This window comes from Dromiciops gliroides, chromosome 5 (genome assembly GCF_019393635.1).
Source record: "Dromiciops gliroides isolate mDroGli1 chromosome 5, mDroGli1.pri, whole genome shotgun sequence".
Classification (NCBI taxonomy): Eukaryota; Metazoa; Chordata; class Mammalia; order Microbiotheria; family Microbiotheriidae; genus Dromiciops; species Dromiciops gliroides.
In genome coordinates, this window is record NC_057865.1 from 285,032,467 (window position 1) to 285,054,336 (window position 21,870).

Sequence of the window (21,870 nt, forward strand, 5' to 3'; positions counted from 1 at the left end):
TTCCAATCAATTCCAAGTTTATTTCTTTTTTTTTCCTTGGCCTGCTTACAGGTTCCTCAAGAGAAAAGCAAGGTGATCTGGTACTCCCATCTCTTTGAGGACTTGCCACATACTGTTGTGATCCACAGAGTGAAAGGCTTTACACCAGTCAATGAAGCAGAAGTAGATGGTTTCCCAAAACTCCCTTGCTTTCTCCACAATCTAGAAATTGTTGGCAATTTGGTCTCTAGTTCCTCTGCCTCTTCAAATACCAGCCTGTACTTCTGGTTATTCTTGTTTCACATGTTGCTGAAGCCTAGCTTGCAGAACCTAAAACATAACCTTGTTGGCACGTGAGATAAATACATTTGTTCAGTAATTTGAACATTTTTTGGCAATACCCTTCTTTAGGATTGGGAAATAAACTGATCCTTTCCAATTCAGTGGTCACTGCTGTGTTTTTCAAATTGGTTGGCACTCTGAGCACAGAACTTTAACAGCATCATCTTTTAGGATTTTCAATAGCTTAGCTGGAATTCCATCAACTCCATTAGCTTTATTGTTAGCAATGCTTCCTAAGGCCCACTTGACTTCATTCTACCAGATGTCTAGAACCTGGAATACAAGATCTATGAACCAAGGTAAACTGCATATGGTCAAACAGGAGATTAAACAATGACACCTTCAGTGTCAGTGAACTTAAATGGATGGGAAAGAAACATTATTAAGCACCTACTATGTGCAAAGCATTGTGCTAAGAGCTGGGGATACAATCTGAAAGCTCCCATCTTCTTAGGTGAGGCAAAAGTTATGGAAGTTTTCAGCTGCAAGTCAGAAAGAATGGCCCTTAGAATTTAAAGTGATTTCCACTGACAAAATCATATAATTTTCTGACACTGAAACATTTGACAATGCCTTGGACTTTAGTCATGAGTAGACCAGTAGCGAGCATTAGCCATAGAGTACACAGAAAAGTAAACCACATGAAGAATGGAGAGGTACAAAGGGGCCAGGTTATGCGGGGTTTTAAATGCCCCAAAGAGGATTTTACATTTGATTCTGGAGGACAAAGGGAGCCACTAGTATTTATGGGGGCGGGGTGGATGGGAGCTGACATGGTTAGACCTATGCTTGAGGAAAAATCACTTTTGTAGATGAGGGGAGGATAGATTGATGTGGGGAGATACTTGATGCAAGACGACACAATAAGCTCAGGTTAGAGGGGATAAGAGTCTGTACAGTATTGGTGGTTGTTTGAATGGGAACCATACTTTTAGAGTTAGAATATGACTCATATGCCATTGAGTCGAACCTCATTTTATAGAGGGGGAAGCTAAGGCATATCAGGGCAAAGTGACTTTTCCAGTATCACACAGCTTACAAGTATCTGAGATGAGTTTGAATGTGGGTCTTCCACACTCAAGCCTTGTGTCTGATCCACTATCCCAAATTGCCTCTCATGAGTACTCTTAGTAGTTGCTAGCAACCCTAGCCCTACTGGGTCACTTGGATATTCCTGAAACCACCAACAAGAGCCAATATAGCCATGGCATATAGACGCTATTTTCTCAGAGAATGATGTGTGTGGAGCAAACATTAAATCTTTTAAGAAATGGTTTGAGCTGAGGAACAGCTCATTTGTCGTGGCCCTTGCTTAGCCACTGCAGAAGCCAATGTGTCATTTTGAAGAATCAAACTTCGCTGACCTGTCATTGTCAAATGTCAAATATGCCATAAAACTATCTAAGGAAATTGGGAGTTATAGAAATTGGACCAGTTGTGGGAAGAAAATAGATTGCAATAGGGATATAGTGGAGGATCATGAAATGAGAGCTGGAAGAGACATCAGAGGCCATTGAGACCTACCATTCCTTCATTTTACAGATGTTCTGAGTGTTGTCTTCCCCATTAAAATGTAAGCACTTTAAGGGAAGAGAGTATCTTTCTAATTGCTTATATTTATATCCCTATCACTTAGCACAATTACTACAACATGGCTGACTTTACGGCAGATGAGAAAACTGAGGGCTAAAAAGGTTAAATGATCTGCCCAAGGTGATTTGGTTAGCTCTTGACAGGTCCCACATGGTAGAATAACAAAGTTCTGGAGAATCCTTTTGCTGTTGTTCAGTTGTTTCAGTTGTGTTTGACTCTCCATGACCCAATTTGGGGTGTTCCTGGAAAAGATACTGGAGTGGTTTGCCATTTCCTTTTCCAGCTCATTTTCCAGATGAGAAAACAGAGACAAGCAGAATTAAGTGACTTACCCAAGGTCACACAGCTAGTTAAGTGTCAGAGGCCAGATTTGAACTCAGGAAGATGAATCTTCCTGACTCCAGGCCTGGTACTCTATTCACTATGGCTCCATCAAGCTGTAAACCACCCCAGCCCCAAGAATTGTAGGATGATAGATTTAGAGCTAAAAGGGACCAGAGAGCCCATCCAGTTCAACTTCTGAGTTTTGCAGATGGGGAAACTGAAGCTCAGAGAGGTAAATTTCCCAAAGTCAAATAGGTAGTGGTGCATCCTGGGCCATTGCCAGTCATCTTACCCTTTGTCTTGTCACTGGACTGTGATGACTCTAGAGGAGAGGGTGAGGCTGATGCCTTGGGCCAGCCCAGCCTCACTGTAACCCAATTCACACATAAGTAAAGCCACCATGAGTGTGATGTCCTTGGTTCTCTTTGAAAATGAAGGATGAACAACAGGTAGCAGCTGGACATAAGTTCGTTTTGTTAAACTCAACAAAATGAGATTTGTCCCTGGTGAAAGCACCAATTCTGCATATGGTAATCAGTGTTAAAGGCTTGCTCCTCTCCCCTGCCCCACTGTTCTTTATATGCAAAGATCTATGGCTTCATCAGTGTGGCTAACCTCCCCATTTATGCAGATCACAAAAAGCTTTTCTGTAAATAAGTGATTTCATGAGTTCCAGTGGCCCAAATATTCATCACTTGCTATCCAATCTTCTAATGTTAATCCTCTATGAATTTAGTTAGGCAGATTCTTGGACAACAGAAACAGAATCTGTCACTACTCCTGAGCTCAAAGTCTTTCTAGCTTGCCAGAGCTCTATAAGATCACAGGGTTTAGAGCTAGACGAGACTTTAGAGAAGATCAAATGAAATGCCCTTGTTTTATAAATGGGGAAACTGAGGAAAAGGAAGACAGACTGACTTGCCCATGGTCCAAGTAAGAAACAGGACTGGGATCTGAACCCGGGTCCTCTAACTTCAAAGTTGTTGCTCCCTTGACTATGTACACTGGACTGCTCCGAGACCTTCTGGCACAGACTTTGAGAACTCAGGGCCAACATCAGCACCATCATAAATCAGTCACTCAGTTAACAAGCATTTATTAAGCTCTTATAATATGCCAGGCACTGTACTAGTATGCGGGACAAAAAGAAATAAAAAAAATAATATTTGGTATCTCAAGGATCTTACATGCTAAAGGGGAGACAACAAAAACTGGAGCAGTACTTTTAGGATTACCCTCACTATCAAGGAACCCCTTACCCCCAAACCTAACTATCCATCCATGCACCCTCCCACCCACCCACCCACCCACCTACCCATCCATCTATCTATGTATCATTCTTCTCTTTCTCCCCTTCTCCTTCTCCCAAAGTTGTCAAACACCCCTAGCAGCTCACAATACTTCACAGTGCCCAAATCAGCATAAAATATAACTGGAAAATATTTAGCAAAATCAATAAAAATACAAGAGAACACAGAGTCCATATGGTGACTGTAAAGAACTTTATGTATGGTTTAGGGGTCCCTGTTTCCATTTGATTTTGATACCACTAGGTTACGCAACCAGTCTAGGATCAATCAAAGAAAGGAGTCCATCCCTGGGTTTCCAATCCTGTGGAAAGAAGCCATAAACAACCATACAAATCAAGCACTAGGCGGGAAACGATGACAGGATCCAATACTATCATGAGGTGTGGCAAATGCAAACCCAGGATCTGGACCCACATTATTGCTCAAAATTTCTGCAGTCAATTTAGAGTTCAATTGAACTAGTGGATTGCTCATGCAATCCTCCTTTTAGCAACCTGTCCTCTCCACAATTTTGGAGGTCCATTCATAGCTAAGTGGCCCAACTTAAGCCATGGGTAACTGACAAATCCCTTAACCTGTCTTGGTTGCAACATCCCCATGTATAAAATAAAAGGGTTGGAAGAGGCGCCCTCTGAGATTCCTTTAATCATTCAATCCTAAAAACCTCTAGGTGACACGCCCCTTACTCTCACCCAGTTCCTGAAATGCCTGTCTTCCTCTTGTGGTCTAACTCAATGCTACCTTGTAGTTATTTCCATTCTCCTTTCCCAAGAGTGTTAGTACTAATGCCTGGAATGGGGAGGGGAAGAGAGTGACAGCCCTCAGCTTCCCCTATTTATCCGTTGCTAATTAAAGCCAATCAACAACCTGTTTATGTAGGATCATGGGCTATTCCTGCACAAAGCACACATTCCCACACACGTGAGACTTCCTAGTCCCAAAAAGCACATCTGTTCAAGACAAATGCTGACCAGGTAATTATTGCTGTTTCCCAGCTGGCTTTGCTTTGTACTCTTCCCCTCCCTGTCTCCCTCTTCTTTCTATATTTCAAAGCTAAGAACAATGACCTAGGGGATGATGGGCACAGCTTCTGGTCATTTTTTCCTGGTCTAATACCAGCTCTAGCCCAGGGTGGTGAAACAGTGGCTGGCAGAGCGGGTGCTGATAAATGGCCTGGCCTGTGTCCCTCACAGGCTTCGGGGCTGAATGCTCTATGACTCGTCCGCCACATTGGATTTCGTGGTGCCTGTGGCAACAAGTCCCTAATGCTTTCATGTTGGGGCCAGACTCCCTTACCTTCCTCTCAGTAAATGAGTCTGTTCTATTTTCACATCTTTCCAAATGGATTATGGTTTCTAAGGCCTGAGGCACCTTACCCTTTGTGTAAGAGACACTATCCGCAGCTGAAAAGCTAAGGCAGTCTCTTATTTGATGTTAACTTCACAATATCATCCTCCTTTTCCTCCTCCTCCTCCTCCTCTTATTCCTCCTCCTCCCTTCCTTCACCTCCTCTCCTACTCCTTCCCCTTCCACATCTTTTCCTCTTCCTCTATTCCCTTCCTCCTCCCCTCTTTCTCTTCCTTTCTTCTACTTCTCCTCCTCTACTCCCCTCCTTTTCCTCTTCCTCCTCCTCTCCTTGTTACTTCTCCCCTTTCCTCTCCTTCTCCCCTTTCCTCTCCTCCTCCTCTTCCCCTCCTCTACCTCCTCTCCTCTTCCTTTTCTTCCTCCCCTCTTTCTCTTCCCTTCTTCCACCTCATAACTCCTATTCCCCTCCTTCTTTTCCTCCTCTTCTCCTCCCCTCTTTGTCCTCTTCCCCTCCACTGCCTCCTCCTCTTTCCTCTCCTTTATTCCTCTTCTCTTTCTCCTCCTCCTTCCCTCTTTTCATCTCCTCTCCTCCTCCTCCCCTTCCACATCTTTTTCCCTTCCTCTATTCCCTTCCTCCTCCCCTCTTTCTCTTCCTTTCTTCTACTTTTCCTCCTCTACTCCCCTCCTTTTCTTCTTCTCCCCTTCTTCTCCTTCCCCCTCCTCTACCTCCTTTCTTCCTCCTCTTTCCTCTCCTCTATCTCCTCCGTAACCTCCCCCCTGCCCTTTGTCTTCCTTGGTTATATTTACCTCAGGTCTTCCTGACTCCAGTCCCAGCTCTTCATCCACTGGGCCACCTTGCTACCTGAGATTCCTATTTCTCTATTTGTCTTTTCCTGTGTTTCTTTCCTTCTTTCTTTCTTTCTTTTTTTGGTGGATCAATGAGGGTTAAGTGACTTGCCCGAAGTCACGCAGCTAGTGAGTGTCAAGTGTCTGAGTCCAGATTTGAACTCAGGTCCTCTCGAATCCAGGGCCAGTGCTTTATCCACCAAGCCACCTAGCTGCCCCCACTTTCCTGTTTTTCTTCACAAACACTTGTTCATTTCCTTCCCTATGTAAATGTTAGACACAATAGTTAGTGGATCAAGCACCAGCCTCAAAGTCAGAAAGATCTGGATTGAAGTCCAGCCTCAGACATACTTTTGTTGTGTAACCCTGGGCAAGCATCTTAACGTTCCTGTGACTTAGGGAACTCACTCTTTAACACCAAGCTTTGCAGAGAAGATGTCCACCGGCACTGGTAGTGGTTATTCCCTAGGGAGTTCTTTGTATAAGGGACTGACCCTGATGCCAGAGCTACAGTTAGAAAACAAGAGATACCTGGCAGGAGACAGGAGGCGGCATAACGGTGGGTCTGGCTACAGCGCGATAGTAAGTTTTCCTACCAAAAGGAATCTAAAATCTCAGGATAGAAACTGGGGTGTGAGACAAAAAGGGAAGGCTAGAGAGGTGAGGAAGCATGGCAGAGAAAAGGCCAGAAAAACTGTGGGGGGTTTTAGTGCCAGGCTAAGGAGTCAGTATTTTATCCAGGCTTAGAGGCAGCAGGCAGTCATTGAATGCATTTAATCAAGTGATAAACATTTATTAAGAGTCCACTATAAGGGCAGCTAGGTGGCGCAGTGGATAGAGCACCGGCCCTGGAGTCAGGAGTACCTGAGTTCAAATCTGGCCTCAGACACTTGACACTTACTAGCTGTGTGACTCTGGGCAAGTCACTTAACCTCCATTGCCTCACTAAAAAAAAAAAAAAAAAAAAAGAGTCCACTATATGCCAGGCACCATGCTAAGCCTTAGGGTTACAAAAAGAGACAAAAGACAGTCCCTGCCTCAAGGACCTCACAGTCAAACGAGGGAGATAATATGCAGACACAAATGTACAAGCGAGCTATACATGGGATAAAGAGGGAATAATTAAGAAAGGGAAGGAGCTAGAATTAAGAGGGTTTGGGGAAGGCTTCCCATAGAATATGGGATGCTATTTGGTACATAAAGGAAATAAGGGAAGCCAGGGAGTAGGAATGGAGGACAGGCAGGGGAAATGTCCAGAGATGAGAGATGGCGTGTCTTTTTTGCAGAGCAGTCATGAGGCCAACGTCACTGTATCAGAGCACTTGTCAGGGAGTTGGGTGTAAGAACACTGGAAAAGTAGGAGGGAGCTAGGTTGTGATGGGCTTTGAATGCCTAGCAGAGGATTCTGTACTGATCCTGGAGGTGAGAAGGAGTCACTGGAGTTGAGAGACAGAGAGAGAGAGAGAGAGAGAGAGAGAGAGAGAGAGAGAGAGAGAGAGAGAGAGAGAGAGAGGTAGAGAGGTAGAGAGGCGGGGGAGGGAGGGGAGGACCTGTGTTTCAGGAAAATCACTTCAGTCTCTGAATGGAGAAAGGATTGGAGTGGGGAGAGACATCAGGCAGGCAGACCCACAAACAGCTATTACAAGAATCCAAGATCGAGGTGTTGAGGGCCTTTACCAGGGTGGGGGCAGTGCCAGAGGAGAGGAAGAGTCATATTCAAGAGATGATGCAAAAGGTGAAACAAAGAGGCCCTGGTGACAGCTTGGATATAGGGGATGAGAGATGGTGAGGAGTTGAGGATAATGCCTTAGTTGTAGGCATGAAGGATGGGGAATCAGGAGCCTCTAGGGGGAAGATAATGAGCTCACTTTTTTTGGACGTGTTGAGTTTAAGATGTCTACTGGGTATCCAGTCTGAGATGTCTGAAAGGCAGTTGGAGATGGGAGCTTAGAGGTCAACAGAGAGGTGGCAGCAGGATAGGCAGATTTGAGAATCATCACTATGGAGACAGTCATTAAATTCATGGGAACTGATGAGACCAACAAGGGAAGGGGCATGGAGGAAGAAGAGATGAGGACCTAGGATAGAACTCCAAGAGTCAGAAGGGTGATTTGGAAGAGGATCCGGTAGAGAAGGAATGATCAGAGAGGCAGGAGGAAAATTAGGAGAGGGGCGTCCAGAAAACCTAGAGACAAGAGAATATCAAGGAGGAGAGGGTGATCAGCAGTGTCAAAAGCTGCCAAGAGGCCATGGAGAATGAGAACTGAGAAAAGGCACTGGATGTGGCAGCTAAGAGAGTTGAACAGGGGAATGCCAGGGCCAGTACTGTGCATTAGGAAGGATTAGAAAGTCAGGGAGACAGAGGGAGCAGGTTTAAGAAAGGCCAGTGTGGGGCAGCTAGATGGCGCAGTGGATAAAGCATCGGCCCTGGATTCAGGAGTACCTGAGTTCAAATCTGGCCTCAGACACTTGACACTTACTAGCTGTGTGACCTTGGGCAAGTCACTTAACCCCCATTGCCCCACAAAATTTAAAAAAAAAAAAAAAAGAAAGGCCAGTGTGTGTGTGTGTGTGTGTGTGGGTGTGTGTGTGGGTGTGTGTGTGTATGTGTGGGTGTCTCAGGGCAAAGAAAAACGCAGAGGGCTTTCCAGTATATGACAAGGTGTTATCTGTCAGACTGTGGAATCTAAAGTGAAATGCACACTTTTTCCATCAGGTTATTTTAAGAAAGAAAGATATGCCTATGAAACGATTTGAATTGGGAAATCTCTGTTGAGGAGCAGGTGAAAAGGCAGGGACAAAGACCTCATCATTTCTGTAAATTTTAGGGGGCAGCTGAGAAACCTCAGAGACCACCCAGTCCGAAGCAGATAACGGGGGGGGGGGCTCTTTTTAAAGCTACTTTCCTCAGGCTTTCTCAGAGATACCAAGGAGAAATCGGGTAGGCGGAACACTCTGGAGCTGATGTTTCTGCAAAATGTTCGATAAGGTCGCCCGCCAAGTTTTATTAGATGGGCCAAGGAAAGAGCCATGGTACAATAGTTAAAACAGCTTGTTGGATTGAATAACTTGGCTCCAAGACAAGAAATTAAGAGTAGCAATAATTTTTCTTTTAAAGGCCCTTCAAAAGCCAGGAAAGGATTCAAAGGTGGGGGGAGGGGAAGGGCTAGGAGGAAAGGCCTATGGGAGGGAGCTCTCTAGTTTAGAAAATGGAGGGTTTTCCGTGAACACTGTGGCAAGATGAAGAGGCTTCAGTGGCTCACTGGAAAAAGAGCTGGATGTCATGGGTTTGAATCTGGTATCCATTACTATCAGCTGACCTTCAACAATTATTTCTCCTTGTGAAGTTTCAATGGTCTTCTGTGTAAAAAAAGGGAACTGAACTAGATTTTTCTCTAAGGTATATTCTGGCTTGAAATCCAGCGATACTGATGCAGTGGGAAAGTGGCTTGAAGTGAGAATCAGAGGACCTGGGTTCAAATCCTCCCTCTGTCATTTACTACCTGTGTGACCACAAGCACGTCACTTGACTTCTCTTGACCTCAGTGTCCTCATGTATAAAATAGAGGGTTTGGACTAGCTGCTCTGAGCGATTCCTTTCATTATTAAATCCTAAAATCCACCAATGATGTGCATTTCTCCTCCCCCACGCCTGAAATGCTTACCTTCCCCTCATGTTCTAACCCAGTGGTGGCAAACTCAAATAGAAACAGGGGTCCCTAAACCTTAAAGAAGGATTTCTGCTGCCGATTCTGGCAGAGAAAACCACAAATTAACATTATCTAAATTCTGTTTTATTTTTGCTTCTTTTGCTAAACATTTCTCAATGAGATTTTAATCTGGTTCAAGATGACAGGGTGTTTGACATCTCTGGTCTAATCTGCTAATTGTGATACAGACCACTGGATTTTAATCTGAACATTCCCAACAAACAGCAGCATGGCAAATTAAAAAGAGCATTGAACTTGGACTCAGGGTACCTGGCTTCAAGCCATGGCTGTGATATTAACTAGCCATGGGATCCTGGGCAATTGACATCACTTTTCTGAACATCAGTTTCTATATTAGCACCATGGGGATAAGAACCTATTTTTTTGGAGGGGGGGCAGGACAATGAGGGTTAAGTGACTTGCCCAGGAGCACACAGCTAGTAAATTTCAAGTGCCTGAGTCCAGATTTGAACTCAGGTCCTCCTGAATCCAGGGCTGGTGCTTTATCTACTGTGCCACGTAGCTACCCTGATAAGAACGTATTTCAGAAGGTTATACTGAAAGTTAAATGACATAATATATGTAAAATGAAAAGTATTTTCTGAATGGAATAGATTGGGACAGGGTATGTAAAAATCTGACAATTATATTTTAATATATTTTGTTTCCTTTGTAATCATGTGTATTTTATTTGATGCATCGCAAAATAAGAATCTGCAAAGGGGTCTATAGGTTCTCCAATTTGCAGGTCCATGTTGACATCTAAGGAATTCTTCTGGCCATCTTGCAGTTTGTTGGTTGAGTCTGGGGCACTCTTGTCAATCACATCACATTCTCTAATGATTGAATCTCATATTCAAGCCAAATAACATGATCAGAGTAGCATAGAGAGCATTGTATTTAGAGAGAGAAGACCTAGCTCTGCTATTTGTTATGGAGCAAATCACTAAAACTCTATGTATCTCAGTTTCCTCTTCTATAAAATGTAGGCATTGCCCAAGGTCTTTTTCTAGTGCTAAAGCCTCAAATAGTAATAAATAGTAAAATATTAATAAATAAAGTCCTAAAATAACAGCAGTGTACATTAGTCATGCTTTATGGTTTTCAAAGCATTTGGCATACATTATTCCACTTGATTCCCAGAATGACACATCCATGTGGACAATAATAATAATAATTGTTATTTACATAGTCCTTTGAAAGCATTATGAAAGGCATTATGCAATAGATAAGCAAAGAATATGAACCCACTCTTCTCAGCAGAATTGCAAAATATTAGAAGAGAAAGGAAAGACAGCTTCAAATCACTAATAGTAAGATAATACAAATTGAAACAACTCAAGGTTTCACTTCACACCCAGCAAATTGGCAAAGATGGCAAAGGATGGGTTATAGAAGGGTGGGTGCACAAATGAATTGTAGATGGATGAATTGTTCCATTCATTCTGGAAAGCAATTTGGAAATATGTGAGGAAAATGATTCCAAGTACCAATCTTTGTCCCAGAGATTTCCATTGCTGGGGATACACTTCAAAGAGGTCAAAGATAAAATAAAAGGCCCTGAAAACAACATTTATATTAGCACTTCCTATGGTAGCAAAGAACTGTTGTTTGTGGTTTGTTCCCAAGAGGACCATGACATCGGGGTGATGTCAATGTCACAAATTGCACTGAATTGTATTTAAGTGAGAGAGGGCTGTACAAGGTCACCAACTCACTCCTCCAGAGCCATCTGGGTCCAATGGCTCTTTGTGTGTGTGTGTGTGTGTGTGTGTGTATGCGCGCGCACGTGTGTGCACACACGCGCACATGTGTTTAAGTGTCTGAGGTAAGATTTGAATTCAGGTCCTTTTGACTCCAGGGTTAGTACTCTATCCATTGTGCCACCTATCTGCTCTAAGTTAAGAATCAGAAGTCAATTAGATGCCTATAGATTAGGGAATGGTTAAACAAATTGTGAAAAAAAAATGTAGTAGAATATTATCCATCACAGCACATCCTCTCATGGCCAAATGTCATATTCCACCAGAATAAAATATTCTGGGTGGCAGAGAGAGTACTGGATTTAGAAAGAAAAGGTCTTTGTCATAAGAGATAAGGAATATCATAAGTACCAAGATGAATGGGAAGTCTTTATACATGCACATAAACATATATGTATCTCATTTATGGCTACAAAATGCTTCACATACATTTTATTTGATTTATGTAGCAATTCTCTGAGATGAGATCTGTAAGCAATGTCTTCCCTACTTTTACTTGAGGAAGTTGGGTTTAATGGGAGTTAAGTGACTTGCCCAAGGTCACACAAATAGTAAAATAGCAGAAATAGGTCATAAACCTGAGTCTTTGACTCCACCTCTGGTGTTCTTTTCATTATGACACAAGTACTGACACTCCTTTCCAAGGAGCCAGTCAGGTGGCTAGACCTCGGAGGTGACTAACTGAGGAGGTGGTTTTGCAGAATGTGAAGAATAATTTCCCCACTCTCCATAAGAATCCACAGCCTAGGCTGTCTCATCTCAGGAAGTCCAGCCCCATTCTTCTCTCTAATAACAAATCCCCTTCATCAAACCCAATCCCTTCCGAGGCAACATAAATCCCCTTGTAATGACCACTCAGTGTCACTGGGTTATTCAAATGGACACATCACTTTAAAAAGAGCTTCTGCCATCTGCTCTGCCCATTTGTTACCAATGGAGAGGGAAGTAACTCAAGCACGTTGGCATATAAAGTGTGCAGCAGAGGTAATTTAGATGCAGGGGTGTGTGCCTATGTCTCCCACCTGGTACCTTCCTTGCATTTTCCTTCCACCGTGGGAGGGAGGGGTGTCTCATCAAATACAATAAATTGCCACTGAGACTGCATCCTTTTCCACCTCATGCTGAAGTGAATTGATGCCCCAATTTTTTGTGTGTTTTGTTTTAGTAGGACAGCTCTGACCCCAGTGCTGTTGTCCTGGAGGCAAGGCTGTATATCTTTATCTGACATTTTCTGCTTCTATTTGCTGCTGAAGAAAGAAAATAAATGTTTCCTCCAAGGTTCATTCTAGGTTTCCCATCACCCCTTGATCGAAGGTGGGTGCCTCTTATTTTAAGAAAACATAGTTCATTTCATGAAAAAACAACCAAACAAAATAACCAAAGGAATAAATTAGCTTTCTAAAAGGAATTGTAAAAATTCCTTTAAATGGATATCATCCTCAAAATGATCAGTATAGCATAAATGTAATTGACACATGATATTTCAGAAAAAAAACATAGGCTCAGAGTGTCATAGAAGGGATCTGAGAGGCCAGGCAATCAAACCCACCCATTTGACAGATTAGGAGACAGAGGTAGAAGGTCAAGCCACTTGCTCAGGGTCACATGGCTATTATATGTTATCAGTGGTATCTGGACCCAAGTCTTTCTGATGCCAAATGTCTTGTCCTAACTGCTCTAACTTGTGGCCACTCTAACCCATGCAGTATGGTGAGGTAAGCTTCTACACTTCTGGACAGAGGTATGAAGTATATGGATTCATTCTGGTTCTCTTTCTGACTCACATCATGTTATAATCTCATCTACCAAAGAGGAGCACATGTATCAGCTATACTACCCTGTGTGAATGAATGTCTTCCATTTCTTGGGTGAGTTGAGAAAGCCTACTGAGCAGATGGATAAATCTCAGGCTGAATGGGGGCTCAGGTTAGGACCCCAAAATGGAGCCTGTTACCACCCATTCATTTAAATTCTTTCTAATCCAAGATGCATTTATTAAGCACCTACTATGTATAAGGTGCTGTATTAATTACTAGAGATATATTAAATCATGGTTGTAAAGCTAAATCTATGATACAATAATCCCATAATGTCTCTTCCCCTCTCTGTGTCTCAGTTTTTTTCTTTCATCCGTAAAATAAAGCGGTTGGTCTTGATGGTTTATAATACTGCTTTCTACACTAACTGTATAATCCAATGACTCTATAAAATCCCTTCTGTTTTTTCAGGGGTAAAATGAGATGATTCCAATAGATAACATTAAACATCCAAGCCAGTTCAAAACTTGATAATAGTGTCTGGACTGCAGGATTTTGATACAAAGAGATTTGAAATCAGTTTTTAGGTCATACCTTCAAACCCTGTGAACATCTCAAGCATCTCATGACCTACCTGTGTTGTAGCCCCTCCCAAGGGCAGGCCATGGGCGATGATTTTTCCACAAGTTTCCCAAGTACCAATCACTCTGGTTCTCCACCAAACCCAAAACCTGTTGACCTGTAATGTAAGTAGAATGGAAAAATATCATCAGCATAGGGAAGCCAAGGAAAGGAATAATAACAATAACTATAACTATAATAATAAAGTGTAAGGGAGTAGAGGATAATTGCTCTCTGTGTCAGGAAGACCTGGGTTTAAATCCTGCCTATGAAATCTACAGGCAACTAGATGGCCTAGTAGAAAGAGTATCAGACCTGGAGACAGGAGGACCTGAGTTCAGATTTAGCCTTAGATACTTCCTATCTGTGTGGCCCTGGGCAAGTCACTTCACACTGTTTTCCTCAATTTCCTGGAAATTGGGAATGGCAAACCACTCCAGTATCTGCCAAGAAAAACCCCAAACAAGGTCATGAAGAGTCAGACACAACTGAAATGACTCAACAAAATGAAACCAACTGGCTGTGTAAGACAAGACTGAGTACATCATACTGTTTCAGGAGCCACAGGCCACTCTTTATAACTCAAAGCTGTGGAGAAGGGGTCACTCTGCATAGTTCTTCATTTGATGAAATTACAGGTACAGACTCCACAACAACAATGAGCAATACTAGTTCAATCTCATCATGTGCTTTGAAATTACAAAGTGCCTTCCACACTGTATCTCATTTTCATAAACCATGACAATCTTTGGACAGTGAGATGAGATCTTAATGCATAACAATTATAGGGCCCATTTCTGTGGCAATTCACAAATTTTCTATTTTCCAACACACCCCTGAGGCAGGGAGAGCAAGTATTCTCATCAGCATTTAGAGACAAGGAAACTAAGGCTTAAACAAGGGAAGAGACTTGTCCATGGCTATAAGAAGTATCATCATACATCACAGAAAAAGCAGTAGGAGGAGAGAGAGAGGATCATCAGACTGCAAAGCCAGAGCTGGAAAGACATCAGAGGCCCTAAGAGAGAGCCTAGATTTTACAGATGAGGGTAATGAAGAGCAGGCAGGCTTGGTCCTGTTCATGGTCATAAAAGTGTGTCAGGTGATGGATTCAAATCCACATCCTCTGATAACAGAGCCAATATATCCATTTACATATGTATGCATGTATACACATATGCACATATATACATACATATGTTTGTGTACACACACGCACACATACACATATATGAATGAATGAGGGGGAACATAAAGTATATCTCTATCTCTATATCCATCTTATCTAATCCATTTCCGCCTCTCCCTCTTTTGTGTGTGCCAATATTCTTCCCACCGTACCAGAGTCAGAGGTAATTGTTGTTGTTAGGTTATCTTTGGTGATGTTCATCTCTTTGTGACCCCATCTGGGGTTTTCTTGGCAAAGAAACTGGAGTGGTTTGCCACTTCCTTCTCCAGCTCATTTTATAGATGAGGAAACTGAGGCAAACAGCATGAAGTGAATTGCCTAGGGTCACACAGCTCACATCTTTTAAGCCACACAGCCACAAGCACATATCTATTTTCCTATAACCTAAGATAATCATTTTCCTCAGGAATTATAAGGTTTCCATCAGTGTCCTTTTACCCATTCAATAATCATTCAATAACACTTTGTATGAGGTACTGTACTATGTGACTAACATACAAAGACAAAAATGAAATAGTAACAGCCCCCAAGAAGCTTGTACTCAACTTGGAGAGAAATAGCAGCAACAGATATAAGTAAATTTAATGTGATTATAAAGTAATTTGGATGAGAGAAAAAGAACACTTCTTGAGGACATCATGACAACACTTGTATGGAAAGTGACCTGGGGGGAAATCCTTGGAAGAAGCTCAGCCTTCCAAGAGGTGAAGGTGAGAGAGGAAGGCATTCCAGGTAAGGGGCATAGGCTGGGCAAAAGAAGAGATGGGAAATATAATGTCATGTATGGGCACCAGTAAGCTGCACTAGAATATAGAGTATTTGAAGGAAAATAGTGTGAAATATGTATGGAAAGGTAAGCTGAAGCCCTGGCTTCTATGATGAACAAGGGAATCTGTATTTTATCAAAAAGGTAATAGAGAACCACTAGAAATTCTTAAACAGGAGTGACATAGCCCTGTGCTTCAGGAATATTAACTTGTTAGCTGGTTCATGGATGGATTGGAAAGAAGACAGCCATGATTCGGGGAGACCAATTAGGAAGCTGTTACAATGGTCCATGCAATAAGTGAAAGATACCTTAATTGGGGTTGTGTCAGTGCAGATGGAGAGAAGGGGGCAGACGTGTGAGATGCTGTAGAGTTAAAATGTCACTAATTGGATATGGCGACAGTGAGGGTGAGGTGAAAACTTGAAGATGACTCTCTGGTTATAAACCTAGGTGATGCTAAGGATGGTGCAACTGATGAGATCAAGAAGAGAATTCTGTGAACAGGGAAGAGTAGAAAGCACAGCAAAGGGGCTGGGAGCAATGTGGAATCCTTGACCTGATGAATACAAAACGGAGCAGTGCCATCCTCCTACTTCATCCTAGAATACTCTGCCATGTGATATAGCATCTCTTCAGCCCAATGACAGCTCAGTGAAATGATGGTGCGTCAGGTTGGTGTAATTTATTTGATCAATTTATTGAGCCTGGAGCTAAATCATCATCCCAGCACAAATGCATAAATTAGAGGCGCAGAAAGAAAATACTCAATCCACTGTATCATTTTATCTGATCACTTCCATAAGCTCCCTCTCCCTCCCTCCTTTCACTCTCTTTCTCTCCCTCCCTTCTCCCTCCTTCCTTCCTCTCTCCCTCCCCTCCCTCTGTCTCTCTGTGTCCCTCTCCTTCCTTCTCTTCCTTTCTTCCCAACATCTCTCCCACACTGTCTCTCTCCTTCTCCTTCCATACTCTCTTTCTCAACCCCTCTCCCCAAACCAAACCAAACCAAATAAAAAAAAAACATCAGTCCAGTGATAGCCTGAACCAAACAAATGGGTGTCGAAGAATTTCCAGATGGAATAGATTTGTAAAAAAAATTCAACTACAAAAGGCCAGGAAAGCTGTGACCAGCTCTAGAGAGATAATCTTGGTAGGTCCAGTTTACGTATCACATGTAAATGTCAGATCATAAATTTAGAACTAGAAGAGACCTCGGAAACCAGTGAATCTATCTTTCCTATTGTGTAGATAAGGAAACTGAGGCATAGAGAAGTTAGGTGATTTACCTAGGCTCATAAAACTAGTAACTATCTCAGTTAAAATTTGGATCTAGATTCTCCTGACTCCCAGCTCAATACCTTAGCCAGCATACCATGTGGGATTCAGATACAATTTCAGAGAGACCTGGGAAAATTTGTATGAATTAATGTAGAGTGAAGAGGGAAGAATGGGAACAATTTATACCACGACATCAATAATTTAAAAATGAAAAATTCTCAAAAGTACAGAATAGGAAAGATATTCCATGAACACAGTTCATATGAAAAAAGAATCTGGAGGTTTTGATGAACCACCCAAACCACCAGCTAGCCAATGGCCAATAGTATGTTGTGGTGAGCAGCCATTGTGCTCTTAAGCTACAATGATAGAGGTGCGGCTTCCCCTGGTGAGCAAGAAGATGGCTGCCCTATTCTTGGCCAGGGTCGGACTACTGTAATCTAAAAAGAATACAAGTTCCTTTATCTCTTAGAGTGAAAAAGTCAATCAATGGGCACCCACTAAATGCTTCCTATGTGCCAGGGGATACAAAGACAAAGAGGAGGAGATAACATCGACAAACATTTAAGGGTCTACAATGTCCCAGGAACTGTGTTTAGTACTGGAGATAAAAAGAAGGTCCAAGAGGGCCTGGCCTCATACAATGGTATGCTGGTTCAAGAGGAACATGAAGCATCTAGCAACCAATCAACAAATATTTATTAAGCACTTACAATTTGCCAGGCACTATGTTAAATTCCAGGAATATAAAGGAAAAACAAAAACACCTCCTGCCCTCAGAGAGCTTACATTCTGTGGCAGAGATTAGGGTGGGGGAGAAAACAACATGTACATGTAGAGACATAAACAGACTATATGGCTATTCTTAGAGCTGGCAGGCTAATACAATAACAGTTCCTTGCACATAGTAGGCACTTAATAAATGTTTACTGATTGATCGATAATAATGACAGCTCATATTTCTGCAGTGCTTTAAGGTTTACCAAGTACTTGCAAAGTGGATAGAGAACAGAAGCAAGATAATGCTCACCTTCCAACCAGTGGAAGAGGAGCACAGAGAGGTTTGGCAACCTTTCAAGGGTCACACAGACACAAAATGTCAGGGGGAAGAGGTACACTCAGGTCACTTCCAGCCCCCAGGATTCCATGTCTTTTCCATTCTATTATCTTGCCTCTCCTTGTACTAATGCCTATTATGGAAAGGGATCCTTTGACTACAGTCTCATTAAGAGGCAGAAGCCTGGAGGTATCCTCTCCAGGAGACGCCAAGGGCTGCCCCAATGAGCTGCTTGTTCAGTATTCTCTCCTGCCCGTCTTGCCTTTTTCAGAGTTACGGTCATAAAGCACCATGACTAACAGAAAAGCCTTTGTCATTGTTTTCTGCGCAGGGCCCCAAGTTATGATTAAGCGCGTGCCTCTCGCTCTTTGTTACTCCGGGCACAAGTTAACTTATGAAAATGAAGCTGTCATCTCAGCTTATTCATACATCATTGCTAACAGCCAGATGAGGGAAGTGAGCTGGCCCTCGTCTCCACCTTGCCATCTATAGGTGCTGAGAAAGAAGAGAAAAAAGCGAAGGACTGAAACCTCCCCTCCCCACCAGCCACCTCAGCTGTGGTAGCCAAGTAGGACTCCTGATGCTCTGCAGGAAGAAGCCACAGATGATACATGAACGTTTACTATATCATGATGTACATCTGACCCTTCATTTGACAGTATGAAGAACTGAGGCCCAGAGAAATGAACTAATGCCACAAATCCCTGTGGTAGTAGGCAATGGAAGCATGATGAAAATCTAGGTCCATGGGCTCAATCCCTTGTGGCTGTGGTGAAAGGGAATAGTATCCAGAAATGAAAGACAGGGCCATATAATAGGGAAGACAACAAGCATTTATTAACCACCTACTGTATGCCAGATTCTATGCATCACCTCAATGTCATGGAATATCTTGAATTAGGAGTTAGCATTGGGATCCTATGAATAGTTATCAGGAAGTGCTTTTTAATTTTTATTTATTTTTTAGGAAATGTGACTTATCCATGACTTTCTGCTGTTGGATTGTCAGCAGGCCACCACTGTGGTGATGCTCGGTAGGAGGGTAACTCTGAAGTCAGCAAGGGAATGAGAAGATGAGGTCAAGGGGCCCTGGATACTTCTTCTGAAAGTGTGGTTGCTGAAAGCCTAGGGAAGCCTGCTGGGGGATCAAAGATTCACATCTGCACGGGGCCTTGGTGGACAAACTTTGTCAGATTTCATGTAGTCAGGGGAATCTTCCTCTCTGAAGGAAGCCTCCCTAGTTTGAGATTTCCATGTGGGTTTGACAAGGCAAATCTCTTTTCTGGGTGAGGAGGCATCTAAAGTTGCAGATAGCAATCTTGTCCATTTCCAGAATGAATAAAAAAGTATTTATTAGGGGCTAACATTAAAGTACTGGGCTAGCTAAGTAGATAAAGCCCAGGTCTAGGATGGTCACATACTAGCTGTGTGACCCTGGGCAAGTCACCTCACCCTGCTTGCCTCAGTTTCCTTATCTGTAAAATAAGCTGGAGAAGGAAATGGAAAAGTACTCCAGCATCGATGTCCACCCCACCCCCAAGCGGGATCACAAAGATTTGGAGAGAACTGAAAAATGCCTGAACAACAAAACTGACTTGATGAATCACACAGAAGCCAGGCAGTCCTTGCACTCAAGGCCTTTATATTCTTTTCATTAAAAAATATGTTATTTGGAACGTGATAAACACCAAACAACCTGCGCACTTCCATATAAGAGGAACAGAAGTGGACTGCATATGAAATTCTAAATCTCTACTCCAAAGAAATATACATTATCCTTCTCATGTTAATTCCAAATCTGGCTTGTATGTGTAAGGAGTTTACACATGCTAATAAAGGAGAAAACATATATATGGGGACCAGTGACAAGAGAAGCGTATTTGGTAAATGACAAATAGGGCAGGTGGAGCCATAAAGACATTGACCAAGACCTCCTTTCCAGAAATAATGGCATCAAAAATTAATTAGTATTAGTCAATTAATAATTAATTAATGATGGTAGAATACTACTATAACTACTACTGCTCCTGCTATTATTTCTACTACTGCTATCACTACTCTTACTATCATTTCTACTATTACTATTACTACTTCTACTACCTCTGTTGTTGCTGCTACTATTACTATTTTTTTTTAATTTTTTTTTTTTTTGCAGGGCAATGGGGGTTAAGTGACTTGCCCAGGGTCACACAGCTAGTAAGTGTCAAGTGTCTGAGGCCGGATTTGAACTCAGGCACTCCTGAATCCAAGGCCAGTGCTTTATCCACAGCGCCACCTAGCTGCCCCTACTATTACTATTCCTACTCCAAATGAAAGTGGTGGTGAGAGATGGTGGTGCCTACGTGGCAGCAAAGCTGATACCAAGATGTTGCCAGGCAGATGACTGATTGTCAGGTAAAGCATGGTTTGGTCTAGACCTGAATAATACAAGGGATCAGAGACGCAGGGTTGGAAAGGAACTTAGGGGTCATCCAGTCCAAACCCTTCATTTCACAGGCGAGGGAATTGAGGTTCAATGCCCAATGTCACATAGTTAATAAATGACAAAGCAGTGATCTTCATTGACATTTTGTGATTTCTATGAGTATGTGAGTTTGTAATTACTTGATAGCACACCCCCACATCAAGAAAGTTTCTAAGGTCACTGGTTTGATTAATATCCCTGGGAATATTTTTTTGGAGGTTCAGTGGTCTTAAAGGTACAGTGATAGGTTGGACAGCATCTAACCAGTTGTGTAGCCAACTGGGAAATGAAGGGAGAATTCCAGAGAGCTCACTCATATCTATTTTGGGTTGATGAAATCCTACCAAATAGGACCAGGTGACCCCTAAAGATATATGCCAGGGCCATTTCCGTCTTACTTATACCCAGGGCACATTAATGGTTGGGTCCTAGAAAGAATGCTATACATAGGGATAAAATACCTTGTTGAGAGACTTGGTTATGAAATTTTCTTCCCATGTGCCCTTGGGCAAGTTGCTATCTCTCTGAGCCTCACTTTCCTCATTTGTAAAAAGGAAATCTGGATAATGTACTAGGGGTTAAAGGGCTTTAAAAACCAGCATGTACTTAGAGGAATGCTGGCTGTAGTTGCTAGTTGGCATTATAATGAAGAAAACAGAGCAATGTCACTTTGCCATTTACTAAATTTTGTATTCCTGGAATGGATATGAGTGTGGGTGTTGGTCCCAACAAATATCTGGGAGGAAAAAATGGTAGAAGAGAATTTAAACAATTGTTAGGGTTTTCAAAAGTAGTATTACTATGGGTGTTCTTTCACAGTATGTATTTCTAACTTCCCCTTCTCCCCTTTTCCCATAACATATCCAACAACAACCTAATCCACAGTTGATGAACTTTTAAACTTTAATTTCCTCACCTTATCTAAACATTATAATCACTTATTTTGTGGGTGCCACTCAAGCACTGGATAACTGTGATTCTTGTGGCCTTATTGACCTGACTTTATAAAGGCAGCACCCTAGAGGCTGTCAGGAACTCTTAAGTTGTGGGGTGTGTGTGTGTGTGTGTGTGTGTGTGTGTGCACGCATGCGCACATACGTGTGTGCACGAGAGAGATAAAGTCAGCAGCCTCCAAGTTGGCAGTGGTGTTTGGGCCATCAACTTATGATCCTAGGGATTCTGGGAAGTGACTTTTGCAGTTGTCTTGCATATCCCATCCCATCCCATTCAACAACAACAACATGACCTAGCATTTATATAGCATTTTAAGGCTTCAAAATACTTAAAAAACATGATCTCATTTTATCTTTACAATGGTTCTGGGAGGTAGGTGTTGCTATCATTCTCATTTTACAGATGAGGAAACTGAGGCAAACAGGATTAAGTGATTTGCCCAAAGTTATACAGTTAATAATGTCTCTGAGACTGGATTTGAACACGAGTTTTCCTGGCTCTAGGTTCAGCACTCTATCTACTGTGTCACATGGTACCTCAAAAACTGAGCTGTGGCCTTTTGTCTTAAGTACTTTGACTACTTCCTAATTGAACTATAAGCTTGCAAATCTC

General features: G+C 42.4%; 1 protein-coding gene across 2 annotated transcripts in view; it reads right to left on the minus strand.

Moving 5' to 3' along the window:
- The window catches only part of LARGE1 (LARGE xylosyl- and glucuronyltransferase 1), a 578,937-nt gene that overhangs the window by 114,669 nt on the left and 442,398 nt on the right, over positions 1-21,870 (minus strand). For both annotated transcript variants that reach the window (XM_043967031.1, XM_043967032.1), the window contains exon 7: positions 13,564-13,668. In XM_043967031.1, coding sequence (XP_043822966.1) covers positions 13,564-13,668 — 105 coding nt within the window. The remainder of the gene's footprint in view (positions 1-13,563; positions 13,669-21,870) is intronic.